This window comes from Copadichromis virginalis, linkage group LG20 (genome assembly GCF_057382275.1).
Source record: "Copadichromis virginalis isolate Kocher_CV1m ecotype Utaka linkage group LG20, C_Virginalis_male_GT1.1, whole genome shotgun sequence".
NCBI lineage: Eukaryota > Metazoa > Chordata > Actinopteri > Cichliformes > Cichlidae > Copadichromis > Copadichromis virginalis.
The window spans coordinates 27061590-27081978 of NC_140637.1; the positions used below are offsets into that span (position 1 = coordinate 27061590).

Sequence of the window (20389 nt, forward strand, 5' to 3'; positions counted from 1 at the left end):
TAACATACCATAATAGACCCATTTCTGTAATATACTTACATATCTATACTATTGCTAATATATATTGTAATATATCTATATCACTAAAGCACTTCTGGATGGATGCAAACTGCATTTCGTTGCCCTGTACCTGTGCATGTGCAATGACAATAAAGTTGAATTCTATTCTAATTCTATTCTATTCTGGGTTATGCCCTTGCAACCCATATAAAGATAGGAGGACGGTAGTCATTGTAGATCCATTCAATTCTTATGTCAAACCAGACTCTAGACTTTGTTGAACATTATGTAATATGAAGACAACATGTAGTATTTAAGTGACCAAGTAGTATTGGGGTAAACGTTATTGAATAGTGTTGAAATAAAATGAAACTTGTTTTATTAGTTTTAATCTTTTAACTTTACGAATGAAGCAAAAATTAAATTATATGCACTGGAAGAAATTTGTTTAACATTTAAACCTATTTTCTGCATATTCCAGCATATAAAATAAAATGTTTTTTGTGTTTACACTCACTCTTTCAAACAAATGCAAGTAACACACAGCAGAAAATAAATAAAATCAAAGGCTCAGCGGTCCTTTTGCTCTATTTTCACCTGTATAGCAGGAGTGGGGCAGGCGGAGGTTTGCCGTGGTGCAGGTGTGTCATAGCGGTCAGTGGAAGGATCTGGGAGTTTCACATTCCCGTGGCAGCGTGTGGGTGCTTGCTCGGAAGTTTAGGGAGTTTTTTTGCTGTAAAAAGAAGTTTTCTTCCCACGCACATCTTTTTACACACATGACTTAAAATAATTGAATGTATTTTTTATAGTTATGTTGCATATTTGCATTTACAGTCATGAAGTATAACACCTTTGCATTCAAGACACTCTTACTATAACATCATAACATCATTCTTGTATAATTACAGAATTTTCCATCCTGTTTAAATGATACTCTATGAATAATTTACACTGTAACATTGTCTTCTATATCCAGTTTTGGTCAGAAGTTTACGTACACTCATCATGGGCATTAATGACAGGGCAATTTGAGGGTTTTGGTGATAAACAACAGTTCAAATGACACATCTTTAATGATTATAAAAACAAACAAAAAAATGATTAAAAGCCCAAAATTGCCACAACATTGATTCTGCTGATGAATGTATGTGTCTTCTGGCCATAACTATATCTCAAATATGATATTTCTCCTTACTTACAGCACATGCAGTTGTGTGAGCAGGTGGAGGAGTTACTGCTAGTGTTAGTGGAGATGATCGATACCTTTGATCGGCCTGGCAGAGCTTTTACTGAGGATACTTTCGCTCGGGCTGGAACATTTGCAGATGTTTGCAGTTTAAAGACAAGCCTGAGAGGCATCTTCCCAAAGCCAGAGTATATGCTGAAGCGGGAGTGGGGCACGCCCGTGCTGAATGGAGCGTTTTTGATGCAGAGGACAAAGGACCCAATGCCAGCGCAGGAGCTGAAGCCTCTGTGGCATCTCTTGGTGTAAAAGCCTATGCAAAAACAGTAATAGCCAGTGCTTCAGCCCCTGCTGGTCCAGTCAAAGCTTCAGTTGGTGGGAATCGGTGTAACAGGAGTGGAGGCCAAAGTGCTGGGAACCAGTATCTCCTTTGGTCGAAACTAACAGTCTATGCCACTGTTAGTTTCACTTTTGCATTCTGTTTAAAAGAATCTTGTGAGTCACTTGTAAACCCGCCCCAAGGCCTCCACCCTCCTGGTCTGCTATTTATTCCTCTGTCCCTCAGTGCTTGCAGCAAAGGCGTGCAAACATTTCCTGTAACCCAAGAAACATTATTCGGGTAAGTAGTCATGGGATAATAATCTGATTATCTGAGTCTTACATTCTACAGTCCATATCAAATGGTGTAGTATATATTAATATATGATATTTTAATTGACTTGTTCTTGCAAGTTATTGTTTCAATGAGTAAACTTAAAACTTATTCACGGATGATGACAAACCATCTTTTATTTGTGTGTAACTGATGTTTTTCTATATTAATTCTTTACAACAGTTCTCCCAGTTTTTTAAACAATAACTGACCAATAACAATGAAGAAAGTACTGGATGTTTAAGCGCTTTATAGTGTTTAAATGTTCATATGTGCAAGTATTTCAAAAGTGACTTTTTTTTCCAGGACATATCGAAAAAGGAAGCAGCTCAGGCTGGGAGAAAGAAAGTGGAAACAAAGGCACAATAACAGAAAATATGGAAGGTAGGTTTCACCTGTGTGTGTGTGTGTGTGTGTGTGTGTGTGTGTGTGTGTGTGTGTGTGTGTGTGTGTGAGAGAGAGAGAGAGAGAGAGAGAGAATACAATATTGATACTTATTGATAGAAAAACAATATTGCTATTTTCATGTGATAGGACATATTTGCCTTTCATATTTGTGAGGTTTAACACTTTTGCATTAACAACAGTGTTTGTTAGTCCATCATTAGCATAATTCTTGTTTTAGTACATTTTTAAATCCCATTTCTATAATATTGTAGGAATATCCACTGCTATAACATTGTCTTCTATGTAGCTCAGATTACATTTCTCCTTACTTACAGCCCATGCAGGTGGAGCACTTGAGATGATCGATACCTTTGATCGGCCTGGCAGAGCTTTTACTGAGGAAACCTTTGCTCGGGCTGGAACATTTGCAGATGCATTTGAGGACAAACCAGGGAAGCGTCTTCCCAAAGCCGGAGTGTATGCTGAAGCGGGAGTGGGGCACGCCCGTGCTGAATGGAGCGTTTTTGATGCAGAGGCCAAAGGACCCAATGCCAGCGCAGGAGCTGAAGCCTCTGTGGCCTCTGGTGCCCAAGCCTTTGCCAGAGCAGAAATAGCCAGTGCTTCAGCCTCTGCTGGTCCAGTCAAAGCTACAGTTGGTCTGGGATTAGACACAGGAGTGGGAGTTAGTCCCACAGGTGTCGAAGTCAAGGTGCTGGGAACGGGTATCTCCCTTGGTCGCAAAATGGGCATTTCTCTGTTTGGCACTGGTTTTGAATTCAATCTGTGGTAAACTGTGCCCAGTACAGATCTTTCTAAACCGTGCAGTGCCTTGTATTAAAACAACAAGCCCTCAAATTTGCATATAATTAATAAATTGTCATGACATCTCCAATCACTCCTGAAAGATTTTTCTTAATATGTGTTGTCGCTGGTGATAAAAACATTAAAATTGATAAATGATATTGTGTGTGTTTATTTTTATTGCTTTCAGATTTAATATTCTCATATGAGCACAAAGTTTTACCACTTCGCTTATTTTATCATCTTCCTTTATCACTTTATGACACAGAGATTAAAGAACACACACCATCCCGCAGGTGGTGACAAGGAAAAGGAAAATTCATTGTAGCTTATTAGAGTTGGATGTCTCGAGACTGGTCTTGGTTGCAACACGTAGCAACTAAACTTTCCACACTGTGTCACGCTGAATATGATATAAAACTTTAACCTATAATAACACAAAACTCCAGACACTGAAACGGGTCACTCAGCAATCACTGGGCCCATAAATTGATTTATTCCTACCTACAAAACTAAATTCAGAAAAATAGCAAAATGTTATCTGAACTTTTTGATTTCTCTTTAACGTGCAGGGCTCGAAAGGATGCCTTCACTTCCTCAACTAAGAATAAACTACTTTGAGAATTCGGTATGACGCTTGTTCTATTTTTCTTAATATGACCTCAATATCATAAAACACTCAATAAAAGCACTGAAGAGAATGTGAAATCTGGTGAGTCATGAATAGGGATGGGTACCGGTGTCGTTCTGACATAAACGGTAGTAACCAGACCGAAAAGCAGCGCACATTTCGGTGCTTTATTTCGGTGCTTTTTTTCCCTGAGCTGTCGTTTTACGTTTCCGAGGATAGTAGGCGGGCCCAGGTACGTACGTTCTTTTAGAGCAGAGCTACAGATTAAAAATGCCCAAGGCGAAGCGGTCAAAAGTCTGGCTGTACTTCACAGCAAAATATGCAAACTCAGCAGCCTGCAACAAGTGCTTTAAGCTGATACTGTGATACTGTCAAAGGAGGTAACACCTCAAATCCGATGAAACACCTGGCGACGCATAGCGTGTTTTTTTAAAAGCCCAGAAATGCGCCGTATTTGATAGCTTGCTGCGAGACCTCACACCGAGCACATCTACTGCGGGTGGGTTGCCTGTTATGCAACATCCCCCAAAAACACGAAGAGGAGCGTCCTGGCCCCTAGCCCTGCCAGTGTAGCAGAAATGATGACGGATGATGATGCAGCAGCAGCCGTTCTTCTCTGCGTGAGTAGCTTAATGTTGTTCGTGTGTAATTTACGTTGAGTAGGCTAACCACGTTATTACATTAATGCATGTAAGGTGAACTAGCAAACATCATCATAGCTACATGCGGCTGTCTTCTTGTTTGATGGCAGATACTCCCTTCACCCTGGGCAAAAAGGCTAAAATGACCAAAGAAAAAGTGGAACACAGCTAAACATGAGAGGTTTAGGACAAAGTTTGTGTTTTTTCCATTGTTTAAGCACTGCTTCCAGCCAAGAGTGATACCATATATGCCCCATAGCTGCAGAAAAGGCTAACATTGTTATCTTTTTACAAAAACCAGCTGAACATGAGAGGTTTTTGGAACAATTTTGTGTTCTCCATTCTTTAAGCACCGGTTTGAGCACCGTTTGAGCACCGGCACCGTTTCAAAAGTACCGATTTGGCACCGGTATCGGATAAAACCTAAACGATACCCATCCCTAGTCATGAAGCTGCAGAAAATCCAAAAAAAGCACTCAACAAAAAAAGGACTGGGAAAAAAATCATCAATTAAGTCTAATGTGGCTATGAATTTTCTTTATATAGTGAGGAACTTTGTTTCTTTCTTTCTTGTCTTCTGTATCACCACAATACTGTGATAACATACAATGTCTCCCAGAGGCTCCAGGAAACTGCAGCTCTAAACTGATGTTGGCATTTGTTCATTCAGAGTAAAACACCTGAGGATGGAATAATGGCAAAAACTGTTTATTGATCCCTCTCTTTCAAGCAAAAGCTAAATAAATTCTCATCTACTGTGCAGATATCTAAAAACAAACAACTTATTTCAACTTGGTTTTGCTTTCTCTTTCAGGCTGGAGGCTTGTGACTCAAAGTGAAACTAAAAGCCTTCTAACTGCCACTAGCTCCCATATTAAATTATGACACTCTTTTTCCTGCAGTTTGTCTTAATTTGTTTTTTTTTTACATCTGGAAGCAAACCAGTGAACCTTTGGTGTCAGAATCGGCTGGTACAGACTTAAAACCTGTTTTTTGGTTTGTTTTCTCTTTAGAAGTTACATAGTTTTTAGGTTTTGATACATTCAAGTGCAGATTTGATGGAAGAATTTAGGGGTGGGCGATATAAACAATATACGATAGAAACTATATAAATTTGGCCAACGATAGAGATGACTATATCGCTCTATCGCGATAGCGCATGTTGATGATGTCATCAGGCTGCGCCTGTTTTGGTCGAAAGCATCGCAGCGGCTACAACCATTATCATCTGCAAATTATGCCGGGCGACAGTCATAGCAAAGAGATGAAGCACTTTTGAAATATGGGGAAAGCCAAAAACTGCGCTTCCTCCACTTCTGTACCATTGATTCATTAATGTTGAATTCTCTCGCAGCTGCTCTATTCCCATGTTGTTGCAGTATATTAGTAACTAACCTCGTATTGCGGATGAATAATCTCAGTTGTTCTCCTGACTGAAGTTTGGCCCGTGTATAGCATCCTGCTATGCGATTGCATTTGTCCCTGACCACCAGAATCCCTCACGTTCACTTTTATCGAGTCGAAAAAAAAGTTGGCGTTCATCCTCCAGCTTCACTGTGCTAATGTTATGCTAACATAGCTGTGTCGCTAGCAATCACGTAGCACATTATATACCAGGTAGTCCAACTTCAGTAACCCTGCAAACGCCACTGCTGTTTAGTTTTCTGTCTTCATTTATGTTGGAAGTGGTAGCAGAGCTGTACATTTGAATTAGTTTCAAATATCGTGATATATCTCTCAGTCAGAACACGGTATGAAATGTTTAGGTGTAAACTAGCGAGCTAACTTCCTGTTAACTTCTAACTCCATTAAATTTCATAAATTCTGTTTTCATGGATGCCTGGATGTTAAACTTAATTGTTACACCCGGTAAAGCAGCAATGCTGATGATTTGATTAAAGATGAAAGAATTTAGACCGTTTTTAACTCTCGGTGTTCGTTTGACTTTGGGACTTGAAGTGGACGGAGTTTTGGACCCAGATTACTCCGCGAAGCTCCTCACTATGGCAGCCGTAATGCTCTGACAATCCATCAAGCAGTGCGGCTTACCAAAGTTGTACTAAAACGTTTTTTAACAGATTTCTGCACGCCAAAATCGGTTCGAGGTCAGTAAGCACAACCAGAATTCATACATAAGGCACACTCTCGATTTTTGAGAAAATTAAAAGATTTTAAGTGTGCCTTATCGTGTAGAAAATACGTTATACAGAAGAAAATAATATATCGTGATATATATCGTTGCCGCACGTGCTTCAAATTATATCGCGATATGAATTTTAGGCCATATCGCCCAGCCCTAGAAGAACTTTCAGTTTCCATGTAGCACTACAGTTAAGTGATGTTCAAGAACTGAAGACAAACAGGAACACTGTAAAATCTCGAGCAGATTTGTATTACTTGAATATACTCAATTTAACAACTTTACCTGTATCATACAGTACAGATATCTGGGGTGGTAGAAGTTGAACTTTTAAACCCTCAAGTACTGTTTATATATATCCTGCCTTCACAGTGCAGCCTGGAACAAACTAACAGTCTATGCCACTGTTAGTTTCACTTTTGCATTCTGTTTAAAAGAATCTTGTGAGTCACTTGTAAACCCCCCCAAGGCCTCCACCCTCCTGGTCTGCTATTTATTCCTCTGTCCCTCAGTGCTTGCAGCAAAGGCGTGCAAACATTTCCTGTAACCCAAGAAACATTATTCGGGTAAGTAGTCATGGGATAATAATCTGATTATCTGAGTCTTACATTCTACAGTCCATATCAAATGGTGTAGTATATATTAATATATGATATTTTAATTGACTTGTTCTTACAAGTTATTGTTTCAATGAGTAAACTTAAAACTTATTCACGGATGATGACAAACCATCTTTTATTTGTGTGTAACTGATATTTTTCTATATTGATTTTTTACAGAAGTTCTCCCGGTTTCTTTAACAATAACCGGCCAAAAGATGCCAGGTAGGCAAACCGTTTCCAGGCTTTTCCAGGAAACAGATTAACTTATTAACTTTAATTAACTCGCATTTTGTTCTGAAAAACAAATCAAAACAATGAAAAAAGAAACTGCATGTTTAAGCGTCTCTTAGTGTTTAAATGTTTATATGTCCAAGTATTTCAGTCACTGAAGTCACTTTTTTTCCCAGGATATATCCAAACAAGAAGCAGCTCAGGCTGGAAGACAAAATGTGGAAATAAAGGGGCGATAACAACAAACATGGCAGGTAGGTTTCACACACAGGCTGCTAACATAATTTTAAGGGTGTAATTTAACCAAAGCTATGAGTATAGATGATGGTTTATAATAGAACTGTGACAGATGTCCAGCAGAAAACTTGAAGCAAAACATAAAATATGATAATGTTGGTTTGTAGGATACTCTGCTTTCTTCTTGAATGCAGTGCACTTACTGTCAGCTGCACACAATGATAAGTTATTTTGACTTAAACATGATTAATGTGATTTAGACAAAACTTGTCTACATAACATTTTTCTTTTTTTTTCAATTGCAGATGCTGGTGGTAAGTTGTGTGTGTGTGTGTGAGAGAGAGAGAGAGAGAGAGAGAGAGAGAGAATACAATACTGATATTTATTGATAAAAAAAACAATATTGCTATTTTCATGTGATAGGACATATTTGCCTTTCATATTTGTGAGGTTTAACACTTTTGCATTAACAACAGTGTTTGTTAGTCCATCATTAGCATAATTCTTGTTTTAGTACATTTTTAAATCCCATTTCTATAATATTGTAGGAATATCCACTGCTATAACATTGTCTTCTATGTAGCTCAGGTTACATTTATCCTTACTTACAGCCCATGCAGTTATGCGAGCAGGTGGAGGCATTACTACTAATGCAGCTGGAGCACTTGAGATGATCGATACCTTTGATCGGCCTGGCAGAGCTTTTACTGAGGAAACCTTTGCTCGGGCTGGAACATTTGCAGATGCGTTTGAGGACAAACCAGGGAAGCGTCTTCCCAAAGCCGGAGTGTATGCTGAAGCGGGAGTGGGGCACGCCCGTGCTGAATGGAGTGTTTTTGATGCAGAGGCCAAAGGACCCAATGCCAGCGCAGGAGCTGAAGCCTCTGTGGCCTCTGGTGCCCAAGCCTTTGCCAGAGCAGAAATAGCCAGTGCTTCAGCCTCTGCTGGTCCAGTCAAAGCTACAGTTGGTCTGGGATTAGACACAGGAGTGGGAGTTAGTCCCACAGGTTTCGAAGCCAAGGTGCTGGGAACGGGTATCTCCTTTGGTCGCAAAATGGGCATTTCTCTGTTTGGCACTGGTTTTGAATTCAATCTGTGGTAAACTGTGCCCAGTACAGATCTTTCTAAACCGTGCAGTGCCTTGTATTAAAACAACAAGCCCTCAAATATCCAGTCACCCTGAGAGACTTTTCTTAATATGCTGACAAAAACATTAAAGTTTAACACTATTAGTGCCACCAGAGCAGACACCAGGTTTGTTCTAGAGATTTCACTCAATCTTTAACACACAGGAAACACAGGTCATCCCTCCAATCTTTATGTATGTATTAGGGGTGCAACAATACTTGTATCGATATTGAACCGTTCGATACAGTGCTTTCAGTTCGGTACGCATATGTATCGAACAATACAAAATTTTTAATTTATTTTATCAACTTTCCTTCTGACTATGCTGTCTGTGTTGAGCGCTCAGTGGATCTGCGCTCGACAGTGCAGCCTAGGCGGAGTAGTCGAACGCAGATTCACTATGCGCAGGGCAAGCTAGCGAGACAGAAGTTAAGCTCTCCTTGCAACATGGCAAATTGGACCTCCCCCACCCTCATTCAGATCTGGCGTTTGGAACTATTTTGGTTTTCATGTGACGTATGACCCTAAAGGTAAGCGCGTCATGGACAAAAGTAAAACAGTATGTTGGATGTGCCACGCAATGCTCAATTACATGGGTGGGAACTAGTGCGTTAGCGCAGTTTGCTCGTTAACGTGTTGGCCGTCCAGCCCCTCGCACGGGCGATCCGCGGTAGCTTGTTAACGGAGATTTGCCGTGTTGTGGCGTTAACGTCATTTCAGATTAACGCTAACAGCACTAGTGGGAACACAATGAATATGACTGCACATTTACGCCGACATCATCCTAGTGCAAAGACAAGTGGAAGCAGACAAAAACAACAAGCACGCATGCTACAAACTTTACCCAAGTCATTTAGACAGCCGTTAGCACAGGATTCTCCTTATGATATGTTTAATATGCTGCTGAGAATATAGCCCAGAAGAAGCGTATAGTATAGCTTTTATTTTGGAAAGGGACATTTTTCTGTAATAAACTCTGTTCCAAAGATGAGTGATTCCTCAATCAGATAATTAATTTTTTTATTACTTTGTTGTTTCAGCAACATTAAATTTAAAAACTGTACTTTTGAGTTAAAATATATATTTATAATTTTAATAAATGACAAATTAAAAAGGCATGAACATTTTTTTTTTTTGTATCGAAAAAATATCAAACCGTGACACCAAAGTATCGAACCGAACCGAACCGTGAATTTTGTGTATCGTTGCACCCCTAGTATGTACGTGTACATACATACATACGCATGTGACACCAAGCTGCATGTCAGGTAAACATCCCGGGGAGATTGTAATAATTATAATAATAATTAAAGCTGCAAGCAGCGTTATGAGGGCCCTCGCACCCCATCGCGTCGAGCCACACCCAACACCTACAACCAGCACCTCCGATCTGATGTCACATTGATGGAATTCATGCATTTAACCACCAGCTAACATTTCATCTCATTCAATCATCATTATAGTCGTCCCACTAGGTGGCGCTCTAACCATTACTGACAAATGGCATAACAAACATTTCCTAGCTCGTGTCTCATCACGCCTGCGACCTTTGGGAGAGTTTGGACATTTTGATTTTGAGTGACAGCAGATTACTGCTTTTTGGCGAGTGATTGAAACTCCACGTGCCGCCATGACAACCCCGTTTCCCTGAACGTAAAAAGCTTCGCAATTTAACATCACAAAGGTCTTTAGATTCCACACACTGGAGATTGGTTCAATCTGATGAAATCCCTTGGAGGAGTTCGTCAAAGAACGGTGCCTGGAAAGAGGGGAAAATGTTGCCAAAATTGCACATTAATTTTAAAATGGCTGACTTCCTGTTGTATTTGGGATATTGCTCCAAGAGACTTTTTTGTACATCTTGATATCTCCTATAAGCCTACCAGGTTTCAGACTCATACATAAAACACAGAGCTGGGGCTGTGGTTTTGAAATTTTGTAGGGGGCGCTGTGGAGCCATTTTGGGATATTCAATGAAAATGATCACATAACAACAAAGCCTTAAGCACATTGGAGGTGTGGGCCAAATTTCAAGACTTTTTAAACTTTCCAAGCCCCTCAAAAACCACTTCATTTTTCATGGTGAACAGCGTTGCCACCAGGGTGCACCGTTCAGTATAAAGTCACAATTTTCGCACTGCAGCATCATGAAGGACTGACGGTGACATTCACCGCTTTTGAGGTATCCACAATGAACCTGTGAAAATCAGTACAACAAAGTGTAAGACATGACATTTCCTGTTGCCACTAGGTGGCGCTGTACGTATTCCCGACAATGGGCACATCAATCTGTTCAGGGCGGGTCTGACATCATGCCTGTAAAGTCTGGTACTGAACAGACTGGATTTCATTGAGTTATACTAATTTGTTTCTTCATGGCGTGACATCAAAGTTCGCCATGCTGCTGGGGTCACACCCTTTTGCGAAAAGTCACAGTTTTCACTGTAACCCAAGACCAACTCCTTAAGGCTTTCCTGGAGAAATTTGAGGCTGCAGGTGTCACCCATCACTATACTGTACCCCAAAGTGTAAAACATGACATTTCCTGTTCCCACTAGGTGGCGCTGTCCCTGGTGTCAAATATGGCAGTTGAAATATGTTCCGGGGTGGAGCCTTATCATATGTGTTCACTTTGGTCAAGGTCAGAAAATGTATGACAAAATGAGAGGCAATAAGATTTTCATGGCGAGTCATCGAAATTCGCCATGGCACCACGGCCTCATAGTATTGTGAAAACTCAAAAGCTCCGCAATTTAACATGGCACAAGGGTGTAGTTGACACTGTCCAAATTTGAAGGTTATGAAATGAAACCCCAAGGAGGAGTTCGCAAAAGTTCGAGGCATGGAAATGGCAAAATTAGAGCCAAAATGTCACCTTCTCTTCCAAATGGTGGACTTCCTGTTGGGTTTGCGTCAATGGGCCCACAGACTTTTTTGTTCGTCTTGGCATGATACACATGTGTGCCAAATTTCATACATGTAGCTCAAACGATGTGGTCGTAGGGCTGCATTTAACAAGGCATAGGTGGCGCTCTAGAGCCATTTCCCAGTGCTCATATGTAAAACCATTAAAATACAAAATTTTTCACCAGACCTGGCATGTGTGCAAAATTTCATGAGTTTTTGAGCATGTTTAGGCCCTCAAAAAGGCCCTTGTTTCGCCTGAATAATAATAATAATAATAATAATAATTAAAGCTGCAAGCAGCGTTATGAGGGCCCTCGCACCCCATCGCGTCGAGCTACGCCCAACACCTACAACCAGCACCTCCGATCTGATGTCACATTGATGAAATTCATGCATTCAACCACCAGCTAACATTTCATCTCATTCAATCATGATTATAGTCGTCCCACTAGGTGGCGCTCTAACCATTACTGACAAATGGCATAACAAACATTTCCGAGCTCGAGTCTCATCACGCCTGCGACCTTTGGGACATATTGGACATTTTGATTTTGAGTGACAGCAGATTACTGCTTTTTGGCGAGTGACTGAAACTCCACATGCCGCCATGACCACCCCGTTTCCCTGAACGTAAAAAGCTTCGCAATTTAACATCACAAAGGTGTTTAGATTCCACAAACTTCAGATCGGTCCAATCTGATGAAATCCCTTGGAGGAGTTCGTCAAAGTATGAAGCCTGAAAAGAGGGGAAAATGTCGCCAAAATTACACATTAATATTAAAATGGCTGACTTCCTGTTGGATTTGGGATATTGCTCCAAGAGACTTTTTTGTACATCTTGATATCTCCTATAAGCCTACCAGGTTTCAGATTCATACATAAAACACAGAGCTGGGGCTGTGGTTTTGAAATTTTGTAGGGGGCGCTGTGGAGCCATTTTTGGATATTCAATGAAAATTATCACATGACAACAAAGCCTTCGTCAAATTGGAGGTGTGTGCCAAATTTCAAGCCTCTATACACTTGCCAAGACCCTCAAAAGCCACTTCATCTTTCATGGTGAACAGCGTTGCCACCAGGGTGCGCCGTTCAGTTTAAACTCACAATTTTTGCACTGAAGCATCACGAGGGACTGATGGTGATATTCACCGCTTTTCAGGTGGCCACGATGAACCTGTGAAAATCAGTACAACAAAATGAAAGCCATGACATTTCCTGTTCCCACTAGGTGGCGCTGTCCGTATTTCCGACAATGGGCACATCAATCTGTTCAGGGCGGGTCTGACATCATGCCTGTAAAGTCTGGTACTGATCAGACTGGATTTCATTGAGTTATACTAATTTGTTTCTTCATGGCGTGACATCAAAGTTCGCCATGCTGCTGGGGTCACACCCTTTCGCGAAAACTCACAGTTTTCACTGTAACCCAAGACCAACTCCTTAAGGCTTTCCTGGAGAAATTTGAGGCTGCAGATGTCACCCATCACAATACTGTACCCCAAAGTGTAAAACATGACATTTCCTGTTCCCACTAGGTGGCGCTGTCCTTGATGTCAAATATGGCAGTTGAAATATGTTCAGGGGTGGAGCCTTATCATATGTGTGCTCTTTGGTCCAGATCGGAACATGTATGACAGAATGAGAGGCAATAAGATTTTCGTGGCGAGTCATCGAAATTCGCCATGGCGCCACGGCCTCATAGTATTGTGAAAACTCAAAAGCTCCGCAATTTAACATGGCACAAGGGTGTAGTTGACACTGTCCAAATTTGAAGTTTATAGGACCAAATCACAAGGAGGAGTTCGTTAAAGTACAAGGCATGGAAACGGTAAAATCAGACCCAAAATGTCACCTTCAATCCAAAATGGCGGACTTCCTGTTGGGTTTAGGACATTGCCATAATAGACTTTTTTGTTCGACTCTGAACGTTATATAGGTGTACCGACTTTCAAACGTGTAGGTCATACCCATACCGGGGGCTCGCGTTTTTAATTTTTCTAGGTGGCGCTACTGAGCTAATTTTCCCTGGCCATGTCTGGGAACATTAAAATACGTAAATTTTCACCAGACCTGACGCGTGTGCAAAATTTCATGAGTTTTCGAGCATGTTTAGGCCCTCAAACGGCCAATTCATTTGCCGGAATAATAATAATAATAATAATAATAATAATAATAATTAAAGCTGCAAGCAGCGTTATGAGGGCCCTCGCACCCCATCGCGTCGAGCTACGCCCAACACCTACAACCAGCACCTCCGATCTCATGTCACATTGATGAAATTCATGCATTCAACCACCAGCTAACATTTCATCTCATTCAATCATGATTATAGTCGTCCCACTAGGTGGCGCTCTAACCATTACTGACAAATGGCATAACAAACATTTCCGAGCTCGAGTCTCATCACGCCTGCGACCTTTGGGAGAATTTGGACATTTAGATTTTGAGTGACAGCAGATTACTGCTTTTTGGCGAGTGATTGAAACTCCACGTGCCACCATGACAACCCCGTTTCCCTGAACGTAAAAAGCTTCGCAATTTAACATCACAAAGGTCTTTAGATTCCACACACTGGAGATTGGTTCAATATGATGAAATCCCTTGGAGGAGTTCGTCAAAGAACGGTGCCTGGAAAGAGGGGAAAATGTCACAAAAATTACACATTAATTTTAAAATGGCTGACTTCCTGTTGGATTTGGGATATTGCTCCAAGAGACTTTTTTGTACATCTTGACATTTTCCATAAGCTTACCAGGTTTCAGACTCATAGATGAAACACAGAGCAGGGGCTGTTGTTTTGAAATTTTGTAGGGGGCGCTGTGGAGCAATTTCGCGCTATTCAATGAAAATGATCACATGACAACAAAGCCTACATCCATTTGGAGGTGTGTGCCAAATTTCAAGCCTCTATAAACTTTCCAAGCCCCTCAAAAGCCACTTCATCTTTCATGGTGAACCGCGTTACCACCAGGGTGCGCCGTTCAGTTTAAAGTCACAATTTTTGCACTGAAGCATCACGAGGGACTGATGTTGATATTCACCGCTTTTGAGGTGGCCACGATGAACCTGTGAAAATCAGTACAACAAAATTAAAGCCATGACATTTCCTGTTGCCACTAGGTGGCGCTGTACGTATTCCCGACAATGGGCACATCAATCTGTTCAGGGCGGGTCTGACATCATGCCTGTAAAGTCTGGTACTGAACAGACTGGATTTCATTGAGTTATACTAATTTGTTTCTTCATGGCGTGACATTAAAGTTCGCCATGCTGCTGGGGTCACACCCTTTCGCGAAAACTCACAGTTTTCACTGTAACCCAAGACCAACTCCTTAAGGCTTTCCTGGAGAAATTTGAGGCTGCAGATGTCACCCATCACTATACTGTACCCCAAAGTGTAAAACATGACATTTCCTGTTCCCACTAGGTGGCGCTGTCCTTGATGTCAAATATGGCAGTTGAAATATGTTCAGGGGTGGAGCCTTATCATATGTGTGCTCTTTGGTCCAGATCAGAACATGTATGACAGAATGAGAGGCAATAAGATTTTCATGGCGAGTCATCGAAATTCGCCATGGCGCCACGGCCTCATAGTATTGTGAAAACTCAAAAGCTCCGCAATTTAACATGGCACAAGGGTGTAGTTGACACTGACCAAATATGAAGGTTATGAAATCAAACCCCAAGGAGGAGTTCGCAAAAGTTCGAGGCATGGAAATGGCAAAATTAGAGCCAAAATGTCACCTTCTCTTCCAAATGGCGGACTTCCTGTTGGGTTTGCGTCAATGGGCCCCCAGACTTTTTTGTTCGTCTTGGCATGATACACATGTGTGCCAAATTTCATACATGTAGCTCAAACGATGTGGTCGTAGGGCTGCATTTAACAAGGCATAGGTGGCGCTGTAGAGCCATTTCCCAGTGCTCATATGTAAAACCATTAAAATACAAAATTTTTCACCAGACCTGGAATGTGTGCAAAATTTCATGAGTTTTTGAGCATGTTTAGGCCCTCAAAAAGGCCCTTGTTTTGCCTGAATAATAATAATAATAATAAGAAACAGAGCAGATACAATAGGGCCTTCGCACAGTCAGTGCTCGGGCCCTAATAATTAAAGCTGCAAGCAGCGTTATGAGGGCCCTCGCACCCCCGGCGCGTCGAGCCACGCCCAACACCTAAAACCAGCACGTCCGATGTGATGTCACATTGATGGAATTCATGCATTTAACCACCAGCTAACATTTCAACTCATTCATTCATGATTAGTTAGTCGTTCCACTAGGTGGCGCTCTAACCATTATGTACAAATGGCATAACAAACACTTCCGAGCTCGAGTCTAATCACACCTGAGACGTTTGGGAGAGATTGGACATTGTGTTTTTGAGTGACAGCAGATTACTGCTTTTTGGCGAGTGATTCAAACTCTAAGTGCCGCCATAACCACCCCGTTTCCCTGGACGTAAAAAGCTTCGCAATTTAACATCACAAAGGTCTTTAGATTCCACAAACTGCAGATCGGTCCAATCTGATGAAATCCCTTGGAGGAGTTCGTCAAAGAACGATGCCTGAAAAGAGGGGAAAATGTTGCCAAAATTGCACATTAATTTTAAAATGGCTGACTTCCTGTTGGATTTGGGATATTGCTCCAAGAGACTTTTTTGTACATCTTGATATCTCCTATAAGCCTACCAGGTTTCAGATTCATACATAAAACACAGAGCTGGGGCTGTGGTTTTGAAATTTTGTAGGGGGCGCTGTGGAGCCATTTTGGGATATTCAATGAAAATGATCACATGACAACAAAGCCATCATCACATTGGAGGTGTGTGCCAAATTTCAAGCCTCTATAAACTTGCCAAGACCCTCAAAAGCCACTTCATCTTTCATGGTGAACAGCGTTGCCACCAGGGTGCGCCGTTCAGTTTAAAGTCACAATTTTTGCACTAAAGCATCATCAAGGACTGATGGTGATATACACCGCTTTTGAGGTGGCCACTATGAACCTGTGAAAATCAGTACAACAAAGTGTAAGACATGACATTTCCTGTTCCCACTAGGTGGCGCTCTTCATATTCCTGACAATGGGCACATCAATCTGTTCAGGGCGGGTGTGACATCATGCCTGTAAAGTCTGGTACTAATCAGACTGGATTTCATTGAGTTATACTAATTTGTTTCTTCATGGCGTGACATCAAAGTTCGCCATGCTGCTGGGGTCACACCCTTTTGCGAAAAGTCACAGTTTTCACTGTAACCCAAGACCAACTCCTTAAGGCTTTCCTGGAGAAATTTGAGGCTGCAGATGTCACCCATCACTATACTGTACCCCAAAGTGTAAAACATGACATTTCCTGTTCCCACTAGGTGGCGCTGTCCTTGATGTCAAATATGGCAGTTGAAATATGTTCAGGGGTGGAGCCTTATCATATGTGTGCTCTTTGGTCCAGATCGGAACATGTATGACAGAATGAGAGGCAATAAGATTTTCATGGCGAGTCATCGAAATTCGCCATGGCGCCACGGCCTCATAGTATTGTGAAAACTCAAAAGCTCCGCAATTTAACATGGCACAAGGGTGTAGTTGACACTGACCAAATATGAAGGTTATGAAATCAAACCCCAAGGAGGAGTTCGCAAAAGTTCGAGGCATGGAAATGGCAAAATTAGAGCCAAAATGTCACCTTCTCTTCCAAATGGCGGACTTCCTGTTGGGTTTGCGTCAATGGGCCCCCAGACTTTTTTGTTCGTCTTGGCATGATACACATGTGTGCCAAATTTCATACATGTAGCTGAAACGATGTGGTCGTAGGGCTGCATTTAACAAGGCATAGGTGGCGCTGTAGAGCCATTTCCCAGTGCTCATATGTAAAACCATTAAAATACAAAATTTTTCACCAGACCTGGCATGTGTGCAAAATTTCATGAGTTTTTGAGCATGTTTAGGCCCTCAAAAAGGCCCTTGTTTTGCCTGAATAATAATAATAATAATTAAAGCTGCAAGCAGCGTTATGAGGGCCCTCGCACCCCCGGCACGTCGAGCCACGCCCAACACCTAAAACCAGCACCTCCGATCTGATGTCACATTGATGGAATTCATGCATTTAACCACCAGCTAACATTTCAACTCATTCATTCATGATTAGTTAGTCGTTCCACTAGGTGGCGCTCTAACCATTATGTACAAATAGCATAACAAACATTTCCGAGCTCGAGTCTCATCACGCCTGCGACCTTTGGGAGAGATTGAATATTTTGATTTTGAGTGACCACAGATTACTGCTTTTTGGCGAGTGATTGAAACTCCACGTGCCGCCATGACCACCCCATTTCCCTGAATATAAAAAGCTTCGCAATTTAACATCACAAAGGTCTTAAGATTCCACACACAGGAGATTGCATTAATCTGATGAAATCCCTTGGAGGAGTACGTCAAAGCACGGTGCCTGAAAAGAGGGGAAAATGTTGCCAAAATTGCACATTAATTTTAAAATGGCTGACTTCCTGTTGGATTTGGGATATTGCTCCAAGAGACTTTTTTGTACATCTTGATATCTCCTATAAGCTTACCAGGTTTCAGACTCATACATAAAACACAGAGCTGGGGCTAATGATTTGAAATTTTGTAGGGGGCGCTGTGGAGTCATTTCTCGCAATTCAATGAAAATGATCACATGACAACAAAGCCTTCGTCACATTGGAGGTGTGTGCCAAATTTCAAGCCTCTATAAACTTGCCAAGACCCTCAAAAGCCACTTCATCTTTCATCGTGAACAGCGTTGCCACCAGGGTGCGCCGTTCAGTTTAAAGTCACAATTTTTGCACTGAAGCATCACGAGGGACTGATGGTGATATTCACCGCTTTTGAGGTGGCCACGATGAACCTGTGAAAACCAGTACAACAAAATTAAAGCCATGACATTTCCTGTTCCCACTAGGTGGCGCTCTTCATATTCCTGACAATGGGCACATCAATTTGTTCAGGGCGGGTCTGACATCATGCCTGTAAAGTCTGGTACTAATCAGACTGGATTTCATGGAGTTATACTAATTTGTTTCTTCATGGCGTGACATCAAAGTTCGCCATGCTGCTGGGGTCACACCCTTTCGCGAAAAGTCACAGTTTTCACTGTAACCCAAGACCAACTCCTTAAGGCTTTCCTGGAGAAATTTGAGGCTGCAGATGTCACCCATCACTATACTGTACCCCAAAGTGTAAAACATGACATTTCCTGTTCCCACTAGGTGGCGCTGTCCTTGATGTCAAATATGGCAGTTGAAATATGTTCAGGGGTGGAGCCTTATCATATGTGTGCTCTTTGGTCCAGATCGGAACATGTATGACAGAATGAGAGGCAATAAGATTTTGATGGCGAGTCATCGAAATTCGCCATGGCGCCACGGCCTCATAGTATTGTGAAAACTCAAAAGCTCCGCAATTTAACATGGCACAAGGGTGTAGTTGACACTGTCCAAATTTGAAGTTTATAGGACCAAATCCCAAGGAGGAGTTCGTTAAAGTACAAGGCATGGAAACGGTAAAATCAGACCCAAAATGTCACCTTCAATCCAAAATGGCGGACTTCCTGTTGGGTTTAGGACATTGCCATAATAGACTTTTTTGTTCGACTCTGAACGTTATATAGGTGTACCGACTTTCAAACTTGTAGGCCATACCCATACCGGGGGCTCGCGTTTTTCATTTTTCTAGGTGGCGCTACTGAGCTAATTTTCCCTGGCCATGTCTGAGAACATTAAAATACGTAAATTTTCACCAGACCTGACGCGTGTGCAAAATTTCATGAGTTTTCGAGCATGTTTAGGCCCTCAAACGGCCAATTCATTTGCCGAAATAATAATAATAATAATAATAATAATAATAATAATAATAATTAAAGCTGCAAGCAGCGTTATGAGGGCCCTCGCACCCCCGGCGCGTCGAGCCACGCCCAACACCTAAAACCAGCACGTCCGATCTCATGTCACATTGATGGAATTCATGCATTTAACCACCAGCTAACATTTCAACTCATTCATTCATGATTTGTTAGTCATTCCACTAGGTGGCGCTCTAACCCTTATGCACAAATGGCATAACAAACATTTCCGAGCTCGAGTCTCATCACGCCTATGAGCTTTGGGAGAGATTGGACATTGTGTTTTTGAGTGACAGCAGATTACTGCTTTTTGGCGAGTGATTGAAACTCCACGTGCCGCCATGACCACCCCGTTTCCCTGAATGTAAAAAGCTTCGCAATTTAACATCACAAAGGTCTTTAGATTCCACACACAGGAGATCGCATCAATCTGATGAAATCCCTTGGAGGAGTTCGCCAAAGAACGGTGCCTGAAAAGAGGGGAAAATGTTGCCAAAATTACACATTAATTTTAAAATGGCTGACTTCCTGTTGGATTTTGGATATTGCTCCAAGAGACTTTTTTGTACATCTGGATATCTCCTATAAGCCTACCCGGTTTCAGATTCATACATAAAACACAGAGCAGGGGCTGATGTTTTGAAATTTTGTAGGGGGCGCTGTGGAGCCATTTTGGGATATTCAATGAAAATGATCACATGACAACAAAGCCTTCATCACATTGGAGGTGTGTGCCAAATTTCAAGCCTCTATAAACTTGCCAAGACCCTCAAAAGCCACTTCATCTTTCATGGTGAACAGCGTTGCCACCAGGGTGCGCCGTTCAGTTTAAAGTCACAATTTTTGCACTGAAGCATCACGAGGGACTGATGGTGATATTCACCGCTTTTGAGGTGGCCACGATGAACCTGTGAAAATCAGTACAACAAAATTAAAGCCATGACATTTCCTGTTGCCACTAGGTGGCGCTGTCCGT

The 20389-nt window shown here is 41.7% G+C and overlaps 1 protein-coding gene across 2 annotated transcripts; it reads left to right on the plus strand.

Annotated features, from left to right (window-relative positions):
- The first annotated feature begins 1534 nt into the window (after nt 1-1534).
- Nucleotides 1535-9761, plus strand: LOC146684975 (uncharacterized). Of its 2 annotated transcripts, none has more exons than XM_085444557.1 (3): nt 1535-1802; nt 2142-2219; nt 2558-3184. In XM_085444557.1, the coding sequence occupies exons 2-3, from the start codon at nt 2213-2215 to the stop codon at nt 3010-3012; spliced, it is 462 nt and encodes a 153-aa protein (XP_085300683.1). In that variant the 5' UTR covers nt 1535-1802; nt 2142-2212; the 3' UTR covers nt 3013-3184. The 2 variants fall into 2 exon arrangements, with proteins under 2 accessions (XP_085300683.1, XP_085300682.1); XM_085444556.1 differs by lacking the exon at nt 2558-3184 and adding an exon at nt 8117-9761 and having other exon boundaries at nt 1538-1802.
- The last annotated feature ends 10628 nt before the right edge of the window (nt 9762-20389 follow it).